This window comes from Marmota flaviventris, chromosome 10, assembly GCF_047511675.1.
Source record: "Marmota flaviventris isolate mMarFla1 chromosome 10, mMarFla1.hap1, whole genome shotgun sequence".
NCBI classification, from domain to species: Eukaryota; Metazoa; Chordata; class Mammalia; order Rodentia; family Sciuridae; genus Marmota; species Marmota flaviventris.
In genome coordinates, this window is record NC_092507.1 from 34,038,901 (window position 1) to 34,053,697 (window position 14,797).

Sequence of the window (14,797 nt, forward strand, 5' to 3'; positions counted from 1 at the left end):
AGATAAATCATTTAACAAATATTTATTGAACAACTAGTCAAGCCTTGTCCTAGCATTATAACAGTGCTCACAGTCTAGTGAGAGAGATAGACAAGTGGAGGCAGCTACAATAAATTTTATGCATGAATAAATACATGGGCTCTAAGAACACAAAGGAAGGCACCTGATGAAAGCTATTAAGAAGTGGTCAGCTACAGCGTCTTAATGGGATGGGGGGATGCATAGAAAGTACTGAAGGATGAGGCTAGAGAAACGAGCAGGAGCCTTGATGGTCTCAACAGTACGAACTTGAGCTTGAGGGCAAAGGTGAGCCTGAGCCTGGACAAGGGTTAAGCAGAGGTATGATACAATCTGCAGCAACTGGGAGAAGGGAATAGAAGCAGCAAGACTGGAGTCAAAGAGATTAGTTAGAAGGCTTGGTAGTAATTCACGAATATAATCACGTTAACTAGGGTGGTGGCAGTGGGGATGGAAAGAAGAGAATGGATTCAATAACCTCTAGGAGGCACAATCAACAGGATTTGGCAATTAACTGATTCTGACTAGAGAAAAGATGATTCTCAGGTATCTGACAGGACAGCCAAGTAGATGGTACCAGTCATTATTTGAGAGAATGCTGGAGGACACTCTCTGGGGAAAAAGGTAGCAGGAGAGCTTTAAGGATCTTGTGGCCATTGAGGTAAAGATGTAAGAGAAGCAGCTGGATATGCAGGCTTGGAGTTGAAGTGGAAGATGCAGCAGATTTCTTTTTTCCAACAGGATCTCAGCTGCCATGTCGTTCTCATATCTCACTTGAGGAAAAAAATTAGACAACTTCAGCATACAGAAGACAACTGAAGCTGTGGCAAAAGATAAAACCATTTTGGTAAGTGTAGGTGTGTAGAATAAAAGGAAAAGATAGCTAAGACAGAGATAAAAGCATCACCAATATTTAAGGAACACCAACACCTAAGAAAAAAGGTAAGGAAAGAGTTAGCTCGTCTCCTTCTCCCACTGAGAAAGAGAAGCCAGAGAATCAGAAGATACAAAGAAAAGATTTTAAAAAATATATTCAAGAAGATAAATTTAACTTTGTTAAATGATGTCAAGAGGACCCAAACTGACCCCACAGTCAGCATGCTCCTGGGCCACTGTTTCAGCCATCTTCTGCCATTCCCAGGACAGTCACCACTCCACAGAGGTCTCCAGGTGTGTGGTTCTATCCCTGTGTCTGGCTCCTCAATGATCTGGGCCACTTGACCACAGCTTGGGAACCCTCGGTCATACCTGCCAAGCACATGCTCCCCACACCAGGAGCAAGCAGTAGACTCTGGGCAAGTATCTTTCCATCTCTAGACTTTCTAAAATCTGAAGTGCTCCAGGCCTACCTCAGCAGAGCACAGGTAGAGGGGTGTAGTATGCACACCAGACCACGAAGGCAGGCAAAAAACTGAAGGCCAGACCAGCCCAGCACCTACATGTTAAGGGGGAACTTCCTGTTCTAAAGCTTAGCTGAGCCTAGAAAAGGGGCCTCTGAACTCTGAGCAGGCTCCGCCCCTCCCCCATCAGAGTATGGCATCAGATTATCCTGAACCTCTCCAGAGGCTGCATCCAGGGTGAGGGCCTCCTTCTAGCCAGCCTCACCTCTTCTGGTCTTGCCCTCTTCTTCAGACCAACAACCCATCCAGAAAGCCTCTGAACAAGCTTCTCAGTCATGCGGTGCTTTTCAGCAGGTGATCCTCTACCTTGGTAAGCAGAGAAACAACCCTAAACTTCATGGGAGCTTTAAGAAACCAGAGAAGGCAAAGGAAAAGTGGGACAGGTACAGAAGGTGATCAAGCGCCAAATCCATATCAAGTATCATTTCTTTAAAAAGTTAAAGGAAAATTAAATCTGCACTCGCTAAATTTAAACCTGCCTAGCAGGATCTGTGGCTATCGCATCAAAGCCCTATAAACCTGGAGTATCAACTCATCAGGCTCTGACAAAAGATGGACACAAAATGATTTTGTCAGGATGGGAGCAGATTTCTTTTCTCCAGTGGGATTTTCTGCTGCCACTTCAGTTCCCATTTCTCAGTGCTGCACTAATCAGCCTCTTTCCAACAAAAGTGATGTGAAGCTGCTTTGGGGGGATGGGGGTAAGGGCAGCGATGAGAAGGAGGCATGCTTCCAGAATACTAGAATGTGAAATGAAAATATTTGCTGAATTCCTTAGACTTAGTTAAATCTGGAAATGGATGTCAAAATAAGAAGTAAGCCACAGACTAACAACTTGTGAGTGTCAATTTAACACCACCCTTGTCAGGCTCATCAGCAGCCTTTACCAGGCGAACAAAAAGGTGATGGCTCTGCCGAGAGCGACTGACGAGAGGTTCCAGGAACACCGATAAGCTGTGCACTGTCACGCTGCACTACTTAAGTTTCCTCTCTGGCTGTTTTTATTTTGTTACACATTTAATTAAGAACCTTCCCAGCAGTTGTGCGGAGTCCTGCTTCTAAAAGGCAGTCACATAGCCTTCCTCCCACCACTGCCACCTGCTTCCTCCTGCATCCGCTTCCCAAGGGCCTCACAGGCCTTCTCCAAATAAACCCAAATCAGCATCAAAGTCCACCCTACCCATCTCTTTTAGAAACTGTGCCATCTTAGAATTCAATTCTGTTTAGCTACAAATCTTTAACTCTCATAGCCTTAGGAGGGTTTTGTTTTGTTTGCTTCATGAATAAAAGGGAGACATGACCAAAGGCAGTGGTTAGGAAGACCAAATGAGGCAAGGTTATGTGTTCTTAATAATCTGGTTTCCCTTCATATATGCTTGGATTCCACAACACAATCCATGTTTCCAATTGCCTCATTTTTTGTGAAGATACAGGGCAGTGTCCTGAGTCACCAACATCTGTCCTAAACACACTGTGTTGCAGTACATGCAGAACCAGAAGGCTACACTAGAGCTCCAGGCCAGAACATTCTAGACCCAAAATGACAACCCCTCTGAAACTGTCTATCTCATGGGGAGACCAAGTCCAAGCTTAGGAAGCCCAGCCAGATGGTCTCCAGCCTTATGCACAAGTGTTTTCATATATACACCATTCGCTATTACAGCAGAAGATTCTGAAACGTGGGCCTTTGAAGATGAATGCCAAAGAGAAAAACAGTGGTAGGGTGGGAGTTCTAGTAAAGCCACCTGGAGGAACTGGATCTCTGGACTGGGCCAAAGTGCTTTCCTCCTGTCCCACATAAGCCTGATCCTGCCCTGCCCTGCTCTGTATAACATCTCCTGGGCTGCAGAGCCCTACATAACTCCTGTCCCAGCTTCAAGGGCTCAGAGCTACCCAGCACATCACCAATAAGAACAAGTCTTCCCTTCCACCTCTTCTCCATGACTTCTCTGATTCATATCTGCTTCAATCCCAGCCTGTGTAATTCTTCTGATGAGTGCCATGTAGAAGAGTGGAGACCCCTGGAACACATATACAGATGTGCACTCACTGTGTACACATACCCTAAAGGGTTTGGCAGGTGAAATGTGTGTGTGCTGATGTGTTCTAGGGTTTGTTCTTCCTCCTGACCCCACTGTAGAGTTGGGGTTCAATACAGGCATGACACCCACCAAGGTGCATAACTCGACCTCAATTTCCAGTGTCCAAAAGGACCTTGGTGAGAAATGGTGCCTGTTTTAGTAGAAAATGTCACACCAGATCCACTACTGCCCACCCCCCACCAATACCTACCTTATGCTCAAGAGTGCTCTCTCTCTCTCACTCACACACACATACACACACACACACACACACACAGAATGCTTGCTGCTGTCTTCAGTGACAAAGAACATAGAGATATCGATTCTATCAATCCTCAGCAAACAGTGCCCCCACCACCTCCACCCCTCCGTTAGTTCCCTGGGGGCTGTCTGAAGCCAGGTATCCATGAGGACAGACAAGATGCAGAAGTGTCAACCCAGCAAAGAAACCAGTTGTCATCTGTAACTGGGGCATGATCAGGAGACAAAGGAGAAAAAGCAGTGGCGACAAAGGAGAAAAGAGGAGGCTGGTGACATGGGCAGCTTCCTAGAAGCAGCTCTCTCTTATCTGACCACGAGGCTCTCAATTAGATCACCAGGATCTTACATGGAAGATAAAAGGGTGGCATAGTGTAATAGTTAAGGACAAGGACACTGGAGCTAAGTTGACTGGGTTTGAATCCTGGCTCTGTGTATCCTTGGCTAAGTAACCTCTCTGTGCTTAATGTTCTCAGTTATAAAACAGAAATAAGAATAGTACCTACTTTATAGAATTGGTAAATGCATTATTACTTCTAGAACTCTCAGAATAGTAAATATATGTATTTGGTTAAATATTTTTTTCAAGACCCTCTTTTTGCATGTTTGTAGTATTAGGGATTGAACGCAGGGCCTGCATATGCTAGGCAAGCACACTACCACTGAGCTACATCCCTAGTCCTTTTGATTTTACTTTGACACAGGGTCTCACTAAGTTGTTGAGGCTGGTCTTGAACTTATAATCCTCCTGCCTCGGTAGCTAGGATTACAGATGCTTACTACCATGCCAGGTGTTAGAGTCTGTAAACAAGTCAGGATGGCTCCTGGCATTTTGCCAGAGAAATGTTAGAGTCTGTAAACAAGTCTGGATGGTGCCTGGCAAAATGCCAGAGGGAGTGGTTTGTGAAGTAACACCAGCGAGCCATTAAGTGTGGAGATTCCTTATTGGTTGACTGATGTATCTAGTTTATGCTAATTAGATAAGCTGTGTGGAATGTATAAATACTGCTCCTGTCCTGCAATAAACGGCGTCCACTCCTGCTGTATCAATCTACACAAGTTGTTCGTCACCCCCCGGTTATTTTGCTGCAGCCGGACTGCGGCAGCCAGGCAACACCCTCTTTTAACACCTTCCTTCGAGAGATCATATGCAGCCCAGCAATTAGTAGGGATGTCATGAGGAATGAATCTTGGCAAAGGCAGGAAGGTCCCAACAACAGCAGTCTAGGCAGGGCCCTCAACTCAATCTCACCCTGCTCCACAAAGGTGGAAGGCAGAACTCCCAGACCTCCTTCATCCCTGGTAGCCCCAAAGACCCAGGCATCCCTGCCCAGGCTGCCTGCAGGCTTAAACACATGTGCCTCTGAAAGGTAAGCCTGGTCCCACAGAGTCCAAGCCCTGGCAGCAAAGGAGCCCTTCTCGTACTCACATGACTTTTAAGTCCCAGTCTCCACAGGTGACAAAAATTGACTTGACGTTTGGATCTAAAAGGCCTTCCTTCGCCATCCACTCATGGACCCTCTGAAAAGTACACAAAAACAGATGAGATTTTCCTTTATTCCCTCCCCACCCCCCAAGTCTATGAAGAGTCACAACAATGAAACACAGATAAGCTGCTTGTAATCAGAGCAGGAGAAAATCGTAATCTTATTCGCCTTAGCTCAGAACTATGGAGGCACCTGGAGGATGATCCCTTCAGGAAGACCTACAAGCCTAAGTGTGTGGGAGGGCTAGACCCTCCAATTCCCACTGCCTGGCAGTTGGCCCCTAATCCAGCAGGTCAGTCCAACAGCCTGCTCTAACTTAGTTGTTCCTCTCATTGGTCCTCCGTCAAAGGCATAGCCCAGCATAGACTATCCTGGGGCATGAGAATAGTCCAGAAGGAGGCCCCAAGCAGGTACTCCAATCCACAGCTTTGTTCATTCACTTATTCATTTTACTCTTCCACCAAATGTTTACTGACCAAATTCATAAATTTGGGGGCTGGGGATTTAGCTCTGTTGGTAGAGTGCTTGCACAAGGCTATGGGTTCAATCCCCAGCAACTCACACACTTTCTCTCTCTCTCTCTCTCTCTCTCTCTCTCACACACACACACACACACACACACACACACACACACACACACACTAAAAACCAAAACAAAACAAAAAAACCCAAATTTATGAATTTGGTAATTTTTCAAATGAATGTGAAGAAAATTTCATCTTCAGAGGAGGCTCTTTTGCTGGACTGAAGCCCCATCCTGGCATCTGGGTAGCACTGCCTATTCCTATTGCTAAAAGCTCATAAATCAACTTTGTCTTTCTCCTTTTCCCAGTCGAGGATTCAAATTTAGCAGAATATTTTGAAGGCTAGCTCAAATCCTACACAAGGGAAGAAACTGTTCCTAAACATACTTTACATCTTTCTTTCCCTCTGAATGATTTTACTGTTTGCACTCACACTGGAAGTACAAATACTAAAATCAGTATATAACGAGAGAATTATCATGAAGAATTCATGAAGCACTGCCTATTTTTTAGAAGATCCTAGGCATGAGGAGGGAGTGCAGCAGATCACACCACTGCTTCTATGCACACAGGAGGATTATTTTTTAAGACTGTATCATATAGTTGTTAAAAATGCAGGATTAAAAGTCAGACACATCTGGGTTCCAACCGTTGGCTCTTCCATATCCTGGCTGTGTCATTGATGGGCAGTCATTTAAAAGTCATTTAACCCCTCTGAACCTCAGTTTCCTTCATCTATAAAACAGGGTAGAATGACTAACCTTACAGAGTTGTTCTGAGAATTAAGTTGGATAATGTGTTAAGGGCCTAGTACAAAATAGGACAGTAGGCTGAGAAGGGGAGAATGGCAGATCATCATGAAACAATACAACAGATACAGCAATGGAGAAGTGACCAAAGTGCTAGAGGACCAGGAGGAGGAAATGGCTACTACTGCAGAAGCAAAGATATAGGCATAATAATTTTGTATTTGAGAGGCATTATTTGTTTCATGTCTGTCTTCCCTACCAGACTAAGCACCATAAATGCAGAGGCACTCACTGACTTAACTATTCACTGACCCTAATCCAGCACAGTGTCTATTCAAAAGATATTTCCTGAACCGACTAAAACACAAGCAGGTACAAGTTTAGTTGTGCATGAAATCCACAGGAGGGATAAGAATGAGGCTGGGGGACTAGTTAGGCCAGACTGCAAAAGAGCCTTGGGTGACAACCAGGTAATGGAAAACCCATGGGTACCTTTAAGTAAGATTACTTCTAGGAGGTGTATGCTGACTCCACAAACACCCGAGATACTGGAGGCGTGGCCCATGCCAAAGAAGTCCTTGAGCAAGGCCAAAGATCCTATTTAGTTTCATGGCTGTAGCAGGACAACACCCAGAATGTCAGAGCTGCTCCCTAATGTCAGACTATATAGACCATGTCATCTCTAAACCCTCTTCATAGTCTGTATGCCAGAGAATACTCCTCAGCAGTGTGTCTGGGCCTTCTGAATAATCGTCTCTCCAGTCATCAGCCCAACCCCCTGCATACATGCACATGCACCTGTGGACACACCAGTACATCCTTTCCCTGGGGCTACCTAAAGAAAATAAGGCAGACTTTCCACAGGAAAACAGGTAAGGTGAACCTTCTGGACTACATTCCCAAGGTAGGTATCCCATGTGCTACAAGGGCTCCCAATGCCCCAACTCCTACACAGCAGGAACAGAGAACAGGATAGAACAGGACTGTCGGGAGGCCATGCCTAGCAAGACCACCATGAGACAGAAGCCCTTAATACTCACTTATACAAAAGGTGCTCACTAAGTGCAGCATAAGTCCAAAGAAGTAATACTACATTTGGAATCAGGCCTGTCCTTCTTGCCTGCTATGCCTGAATGAAAAAAGGATTAGAGGAACCACCAAGACAACTCCAATCAGCTGGCTCTGGCTTCTCAGTTACTGACAGCCTGGTAGGGCCTAGCCTGAGCTCCACTTAGAATAAACGAGCCAGGCAAGCCTCTTGCTGGCTGCCTGCTCAGGACATTGGTTGGGACAAGAAATTAGCTTTAGCTCTATAACCAACTCAGGGTTAATGGGACCCGTCTAGTTTCTTTGTCCTGCCAGAAACTTTCTATTCAAGCTGATGCCAGGAATCTTCCCTTCTCACCCACAAAGTATGCTGAAGTGTCAGAAAATAGCTTTCTGGGCAAGACTGAGAAATCCTCTAAGCACCCTGCTCTGGGTCTGGCTTGGGGTTAGCAGAGGGTTCCCTCCTGAAGACTACATCTCCCCATCAACTGGGGGCATGGACAAAACGCCCTGCATCTCAACAGCCCTGGTTTGGTGCTGGCTCACAGCAAGCATTCTCCTGACAGAATCCCAGCCACAGACATTCCCAGGAAAAGCTGTCTGGCCTGGCCTCCCACAGGGGCCAGGCCCTGCCTGGAGATGCTGCTGGCTAGGACACAGGGAAGGATCGGCCTCTTTCTCCTTGGTCTTATAGGGAGTGGCCCATGCTGAGGAGCTCCCTCAGTTACAGCAGTGGATCTCCCCTCAAAATAAAATAAAATAAGTCAACGGGGTCAGAAGGCTTCCCAGAGTACCTTCTCCCAGTCTACTGCAGGTGCCCAAACCCTGACCCAATCAGAGGACAAGAGTACAAGCCACCACTGAGGGGAGACTATACCTTCCTCTTGACCCTGTTGCATCCTGAGGAGCCCAAGGAAATTCTCTCTTCCCATGGGACAGGATTCTCTGCTAATGGGAGGAATCTGGTGCCCTTGCCCTGCCACTACCCTACTTCCTCAAGGTTGTCCACCTCCCAGGCAAATATGCCCTGCTAGTTTGCTATGCCTCCAAATATGTGGCTTCTTCCCGAGCATTGATTATGTCCGAGCTTTGGGTTTATTGGTCTTAAAAATGAATAAAAGCACCTAATGAGACCCACAGGCCTTTTCTCTCCCCTCCCCCTAGAAACTTCCCCCCATCAGAAAACCCCGAGACAGGAGGAGGGGATAGGTAACCTAAGACCAAGCACCATCTTTCCTTATTCCCTTGGGCTAGGGTACAAAAAACAGCGTCTTAACCTTTTCTAGCTCCCTGAGGAAAATATCCTAGAAGTGTGGTCTCTGCCAAGGGTTCTAAAGTCTTTAATTTGATTTCCTCACATAGGCAATTGTTGTAATTATTCTGATTAGGAATCATTACCCAGCGCAGCCTCTGCACCCCTGACAGGCACAAGGCATCCAGCAGCAAGCTGCAGTGGGGTAGGCGGGCCCAGCCGCAGCTCCTGGAGGAGCTGACAGCAAACAAAAGCCATCGATGGGGAGTTCTGGGTGAGTTAATGAAGTGCTCACATGCCACAAGAAGCCAAAGCTAAAGCTAAACAAAAACACCTCTAGTCCCCGGGGCTAGTTCCCCAGTGACACAGCTCAGCTCCCCTACACGCCTGCCTGGGTGCAGTGCAGGATGCCCCAGAGCCACCAGGGCAGGGCCAGAGGACAGGCAGGGTGGGGGCCCTTCTCCTGACTCCTGGCAGCACTCGGACATCTTGTCAGTAACCCTGACGGGAACAGCTGGAGATGACAGATCAATGGTTCAATACTCTCAACAGCATGTCACTGATGTGACAGCAAATGTTATTCTAATCAAGCCATAATCATAGTCAAATTACACGGCTACATTCTCAGGAGGGGAGGGAGAGTAAGGAAGCAGGAAGGGGTCAGAGGTCAGGAATTAAAGGTCATTCAACCTACCTCCAGCACTTGCTCCAGGCTTGGCTGACCATCCACCATGGCTTGAATAATCCCGGTGAGCTGAAAAGAAAGAGAAACAGCCTTTGGGTGGAAAACCAGGACACAGACTCAAAGCTGGACCAGCTCCTTCCCTTTCTTTCTCCTTCTATTGTAAAGGTCTCCGACCCAACACTGTCTCCAGCTCAGAATCCACTAGGAGCCTTAAAAATAAAAAGTCCAGGACACTGTGTAAGCTTTCCCCACAAGATGGGGGCACACAAACATATTCTAAACACAGGGTGTATCTCGTACCCATTTCAGCTTTCATTTTGGGAAAAAAAAAAAAAAAAGATTTTAAATTTCTATTGTATTCAAAAGGCTCAATAACTTCCCCCAAAATACAGCCTGAAGTAAATTCAACTCCAAGCTTCACAGAAGTTCCTGTAAAACTTGGGGGGTACTAGCACAGGACAGGCACAATTGGTTTCAAGTCCCCCTCCTCTGAGCCTCCATGTCCAGAACTCACCCCTGCCACACTCTCCATCACACCAGTGAAGCCCCACAGGCATCTACCCTTCACCCTGCACACCTGGGTCCTCAATACTGATGAGCCAAAGAGAAAAGAGGCGCCTATAACCAATGAGGAAACTAAGACCAAAAGCCTGATGTACAGAATCTGGCCTAGAAAATATCTGGCTCACAGGCCCCTGCTCCTCCTAGGTCAAACAAGCTTCTTCTTCTACTTTGTTTTGTTTTGTTTTTAAGTAAAAATATCCCTCAAGCACAGACTAGGGAGAGACTGCCTACAAGAATCTGAGGCATGAGGACCCCTCTCCTGGACATCGGTTAGAAATCAGCCAAAAATCATGGGCCCAACGTGCCCCTGGCTACTTCCAGAAAGAGTAGTATCTCAAGCTTGCTTGGAAACAACTTTTTTTTTTTTTCCAGTGGGGGAAGGGGTTTAAAACTCCAATTAAACTTTAATTTCATTTAATGAATTCAAAATACCCAACTCATAGAAACCACCAGCTCTAAGAGGGAAGGTTATTTTCTCATAGTGACTTACATGGAATGGTAATACACACCTTTTAGGGAAGAAATTTTCATTTTAAGAATGCTGAGTTCCTCTAGGTGGGATTCTGTAGTTCATCAAGTCATTATTAGGTGGTATTTTAAGGAAGTGTAAGGACACAGCCACTCTATTTTATATTCCAGAAACTGTTTTTATATTAATCTGTATTTTAATTGGGTAACAGCTGCTGCCTACAGACTTCCCATGGTCTAAAAGGAAAATAAATTAGAAAGATTAACTACGCTGTTGTTTCACAAGGCTTTAACCCACAGCATGCCCACCCGGCTGGCACCTCCACACCCTTTCCTTGCTTGGGAGAGCAAAGAACTGCCCAGCAGAGGGAGGGCCTGAGTCAAGGAAAAGAAAAGACGGGTCTTCAGAGAACTGTGGGGGGCAGGGGAGGTGGTCCTGGGTCAGCCACTTTAATCTTGGGAGTACAAACGACTTTTCCTTTTATTTTGCCAATAACTATTCCCCAAGCATCTACTATGTGCTAGGCCCTATCCTAGGAATCACGGATCTAGCAGTGAAGAAAACATAACCCTTCCTTAGAGGAATCTGCATTCTTCATTGGTGCCCCCTCTTCCACCCAGTGGTACCCTAAGCCTGTCCACCTTCCAGAGCTACACAGTAAGCAGGCAGGTCCTATTTTGTCTCAGGCGTGTAGGGGCAAAAGAGAATCAGGAGTAGGCCTGATCTTAACTCCAGGTCCACTCTCCAGATTAGTAAATGATACCCAGGCACCATCGCTGCCAGTTCTGACCCAACTTCTCTCCTGCCAAATTCTTCCATGGCCTTGGCTGGGACTTTGGAATGTTCTTGGCACCACTTCCATTGGCTCCCTGTGTGAGTGAGAATTGAAGCCCTTCAAGGTACAGCTCATCTGAGTTACCCTTGGTGGGAGCCAAGAGGAGTGACTCTGACCTTGCCCCAGGAAATTCGACTAGACACAAGGCTGACATTTGCACCCAGAGCTTTCTCAGAAGTGGGAGTAGCTGTGAACCTTCTTTTCCATGACCCTCCTTTGCAGACAGGACTAAGGTCCCCACCCATGTACCCCACAAGTACCTGCCCTGGACTTCAGGAAAATTATAGATGGGTAAGAAACTCACTATACCAAAAAGGAAAACTGGAGATCTACTCAGATGTCCTGTTCCAAGATTCCTCACTATAGACAAGGCCCACCTCTTCCCATCTTGGGCTGGGGGAGGGCTCTGGCATCCTGGGGTTTCACGAACTCTACTCCCATGATCAGTAATCCCAGCCTAGGAGAAGCCTGGTGAGGTCAGCTTCTCTCTGCCCATGTTTCCCATAGAATAAGCATTTTCACTGTGACCCAGCCAGGCATGCTCACAGCTGAGTTCCTAAAGGATCTGAACTTGACCCTCAGAAACACAGGGGCTTATATACTGGTTCAATCAGACATAGTCTTCTAGGAGAAGGCCTAATGCCCCATTGCTTATCTTGGGCAGATTCTCAAGGTAAGGAAAGGCCTTGGGAGGGAATGAAACACAGCTCATCCTATCTCTGTCAGTGCTGTGAAGGCACTGGATGTAGAAGAGGTAAAATTAAGAGAATTAGTCCCCTACTTAATACTGACAAACTGTAACACCTATATAAGAAACTGTGGGAGCTGTGGCTGTGGCTCAGTGGTACAGCACTTGCCCAGCACGTGTGAGGCACTGGGTACAATCCTCAGCACCACATAAAAATAAATAAATAAATATCTTGTGTCTATCTACAACTAAAAAAAAATTATGTTAAAAAAAAAAAAAAAGAAACTGTGAGGGAGAGAGACAATTTTATAAAATAAATATTGGGCAGTTCTATCTTAGGCCTAACTTAAATCCTTCCTGCTGCAGTTTAAGCCCATTCCTACTTAGGTTAATATATGTTTGTAATAAGCTTTCACATCCTAACAATGAAAGGTACTAGAGCAAAGCCAAGTATTATTAAGCTGAGAACCAGGGCTCACAGGCTAAACAGAGCTCAGAGACCTTAACCACTTAAAGCAGGAGAGGTGAGAGAAAGAATTAATGCGTGTTCTGTGGCTCCTTTCACTGAGGGATTACAGATTAACTCCCACTTCTCCAGACTCAGAAACCACAAGCGAGGGGCTTTTGACCCTGACTGATAACATGGCTGGTTACTGAGATCCCCTACCCACACAAGGGCTTTGTCTAGGGATGATCTGGCTTCTTCTTAAATACTAGCAACTACAGGAAGCAGCCCAGGAAACTCGCTGCCAATAGCATGTCAGCATCCAGTGCTTTCTCCTTTCACAGTTTATCTCCAACACAATCGTATTCTGACACCAAGACAGTTTGTTGATTACATAAGCACTTGTCTCTGGTGTACAATCTGATAATAAAACCTACTCTTTCTCCTCAGACAAAGAGACCAATAAATCTCACCCTTTTTAAGTACAGGTGCAAGACAAAAGCCCTTCACTGGCATTTAGCAAAATGAGTATTTTTCTAGTTTTTCATGACAACAACAACAAAGACTGCACATGGTCAAGAACTATGAAGCAGCCCAGCTGCTAGCGACAGAGATGTGCTGATGTGCTGGAGCAGATTCTCAAGGTAAGGAAAGGCCTTGGGAGGGAATGAAACACAGCTCATCCTATCTCTGTCAGAACCGGGTCTCCAGGCAGACTACCAATTGGAATTAAGAAAGGATCTCAAGAAGGCTTACACGGAGCCTCAGAAGTAAGAGTGTCTGTATGTGGGCTAAGCACCCAAGGGAGAATTCTTTTTCCTGTTGTCTCTCTTCACACAAGATTGTGTTCACCTGTGTACTTGCCACATGCGTGTGTGTGCACACGTGTATGTACACACATGCACAAGCTCGGGTTCATAAGAACTTGTTGTGCACAAGAGAAAATCCCACCAGAATAGCAGCTTGGATACCATCTGAAAGGGCTTGGGGTTGTTACACTTCCTAATAAAAAATGACCTCCACCCCTTCCCATAAAGGCAGCTACTGTCAGGGTGGGTGAAATTCCAGAACAGCCTCCATCCTATGTCTATGCTTCTCTCTGTGATACAGCTCTACCTGATATGAAGACAAAGCGATATTTAGATAATCTGAAGTTTTCCAAAAAGACTTTACTTACTCAAAAGAGCAAGTCAGGAGTACAGTTGCTTTTGGGGGAGATGGGAACAACTCCTTGACAACATTTGTCTATCTACAGAAGATACTTCAAGTGTTTATTCAGTATCAGACCCTAATGATGAGGTAGAGATGAATCAGGTCTAGTTCTGTCCTCAAGGAACTCACAGTCTAGTGGGGAGACAGATAGTTAAAAGTATAATGTGTCTGATCAGCGCAAAGCTGGGGCAAGCACAACCCAGGCTGGGATCAGGGAAAGCTTCCCAGGGAAGGTGACCATTTACAGACTTCTAGAAGACAAGCAGGAGGTAGAGGGAGGAGAGCGGCAGTGGTGTACAGGCAGAGGAACCACCATGTCCAAACATGAACTATAGAAGGACAGCCTTTGGGTGACAGGAGCCAGGTGGGAGATGAAGCAAGGAGATATGAGGCTGGACAACAAAGCAGGGGCCAGGTCATGGAGAGTTTTGAGCTCTGAAGCCCGAGACAAAATGACCCAGTGCCAGCAACACAACCATAATCTTATTTCACAAACAGGCTTTATAGCAATATCCCAACCATACTCCTACTCCCCCTCAAATTATGCATGTATGTCCTCGGGTGAAACTGTCTAGAAAGAAGAAACATGACTTTCCTCACATTCTCACAATGTTTCTTCCCCTCCTCCTAACAGCAGCAGCAGCAGCCCTGCTCTGGTGAAAATCTCTCTGGTCCCCATATGTTCTATGAAAAGCTAATTGCCAGGCCCAAAAGATGTGCTTGCGTTAACTACTAACCAGACCTAAGTTTTCCCTAAGTGGCCTATATTGAGCACTCTAGATACTCTGGAACAATGGTGGTAAACAGTCCCAAACCAGCAGTAACCTTTCCAAAACCAGAGTCTGCCTGGAGCCCAAAAGGTATAGGCCTCACACAGAGGATGAAGAATAGGACGAGAAGACTTTAGACTTTTGAGCCAATGGAGGGCTCAGGTGATTGGCTTCCCTCCCTTCCCAAAAGGAAGAGAATTTTTACCATATTAAAATGGAGATTTTTTTTTTTTTTTTTTCAAAAGGAGCCAAAAGGAAACATTAGTTTCTCCTGGAACTTACCTCTGGTGAGTTCCAGGAGAAAGCAGGGAAA

The 14,797-nt window shown here is 45.9% G+C and overlaps 1 protein-coding gene across 11 annotated transcripts in view; it reads right to left on the reverse strand.

Moving 5' to 3' along the window:
• Eri3 (ERI1 exoribonuclease family member 3) overlaps positions 1-14,797 on the reverse strand; it is a 133,587-nt gene that overhangs the window by 83,521 nt on the left and 35,269 nt on the right. For all 11 annotated transcript variants that reach the window (XR_011708828.1, XM_034636828.2, XM_027937171.2 and 8 more), the window contains 2 exons: positions 9,511-9,570; positions 5,187-5,278 (listed from right to left, as the gene is read on the reverse strand). Coding sequence is in view for 10 of the 11 variants with exons in the window: in XM_034636828.2 (XP_034492719.1) it covers positions 5,187-5,278; positions 9,511-9,570 (152 nt within the window). In the remaining variant the exon portion in view is untranslated. The remainder of the gene's footprint in view (positions 1-5,186; positions 5,279-9,510; positions 9,571-14,797) is intronic.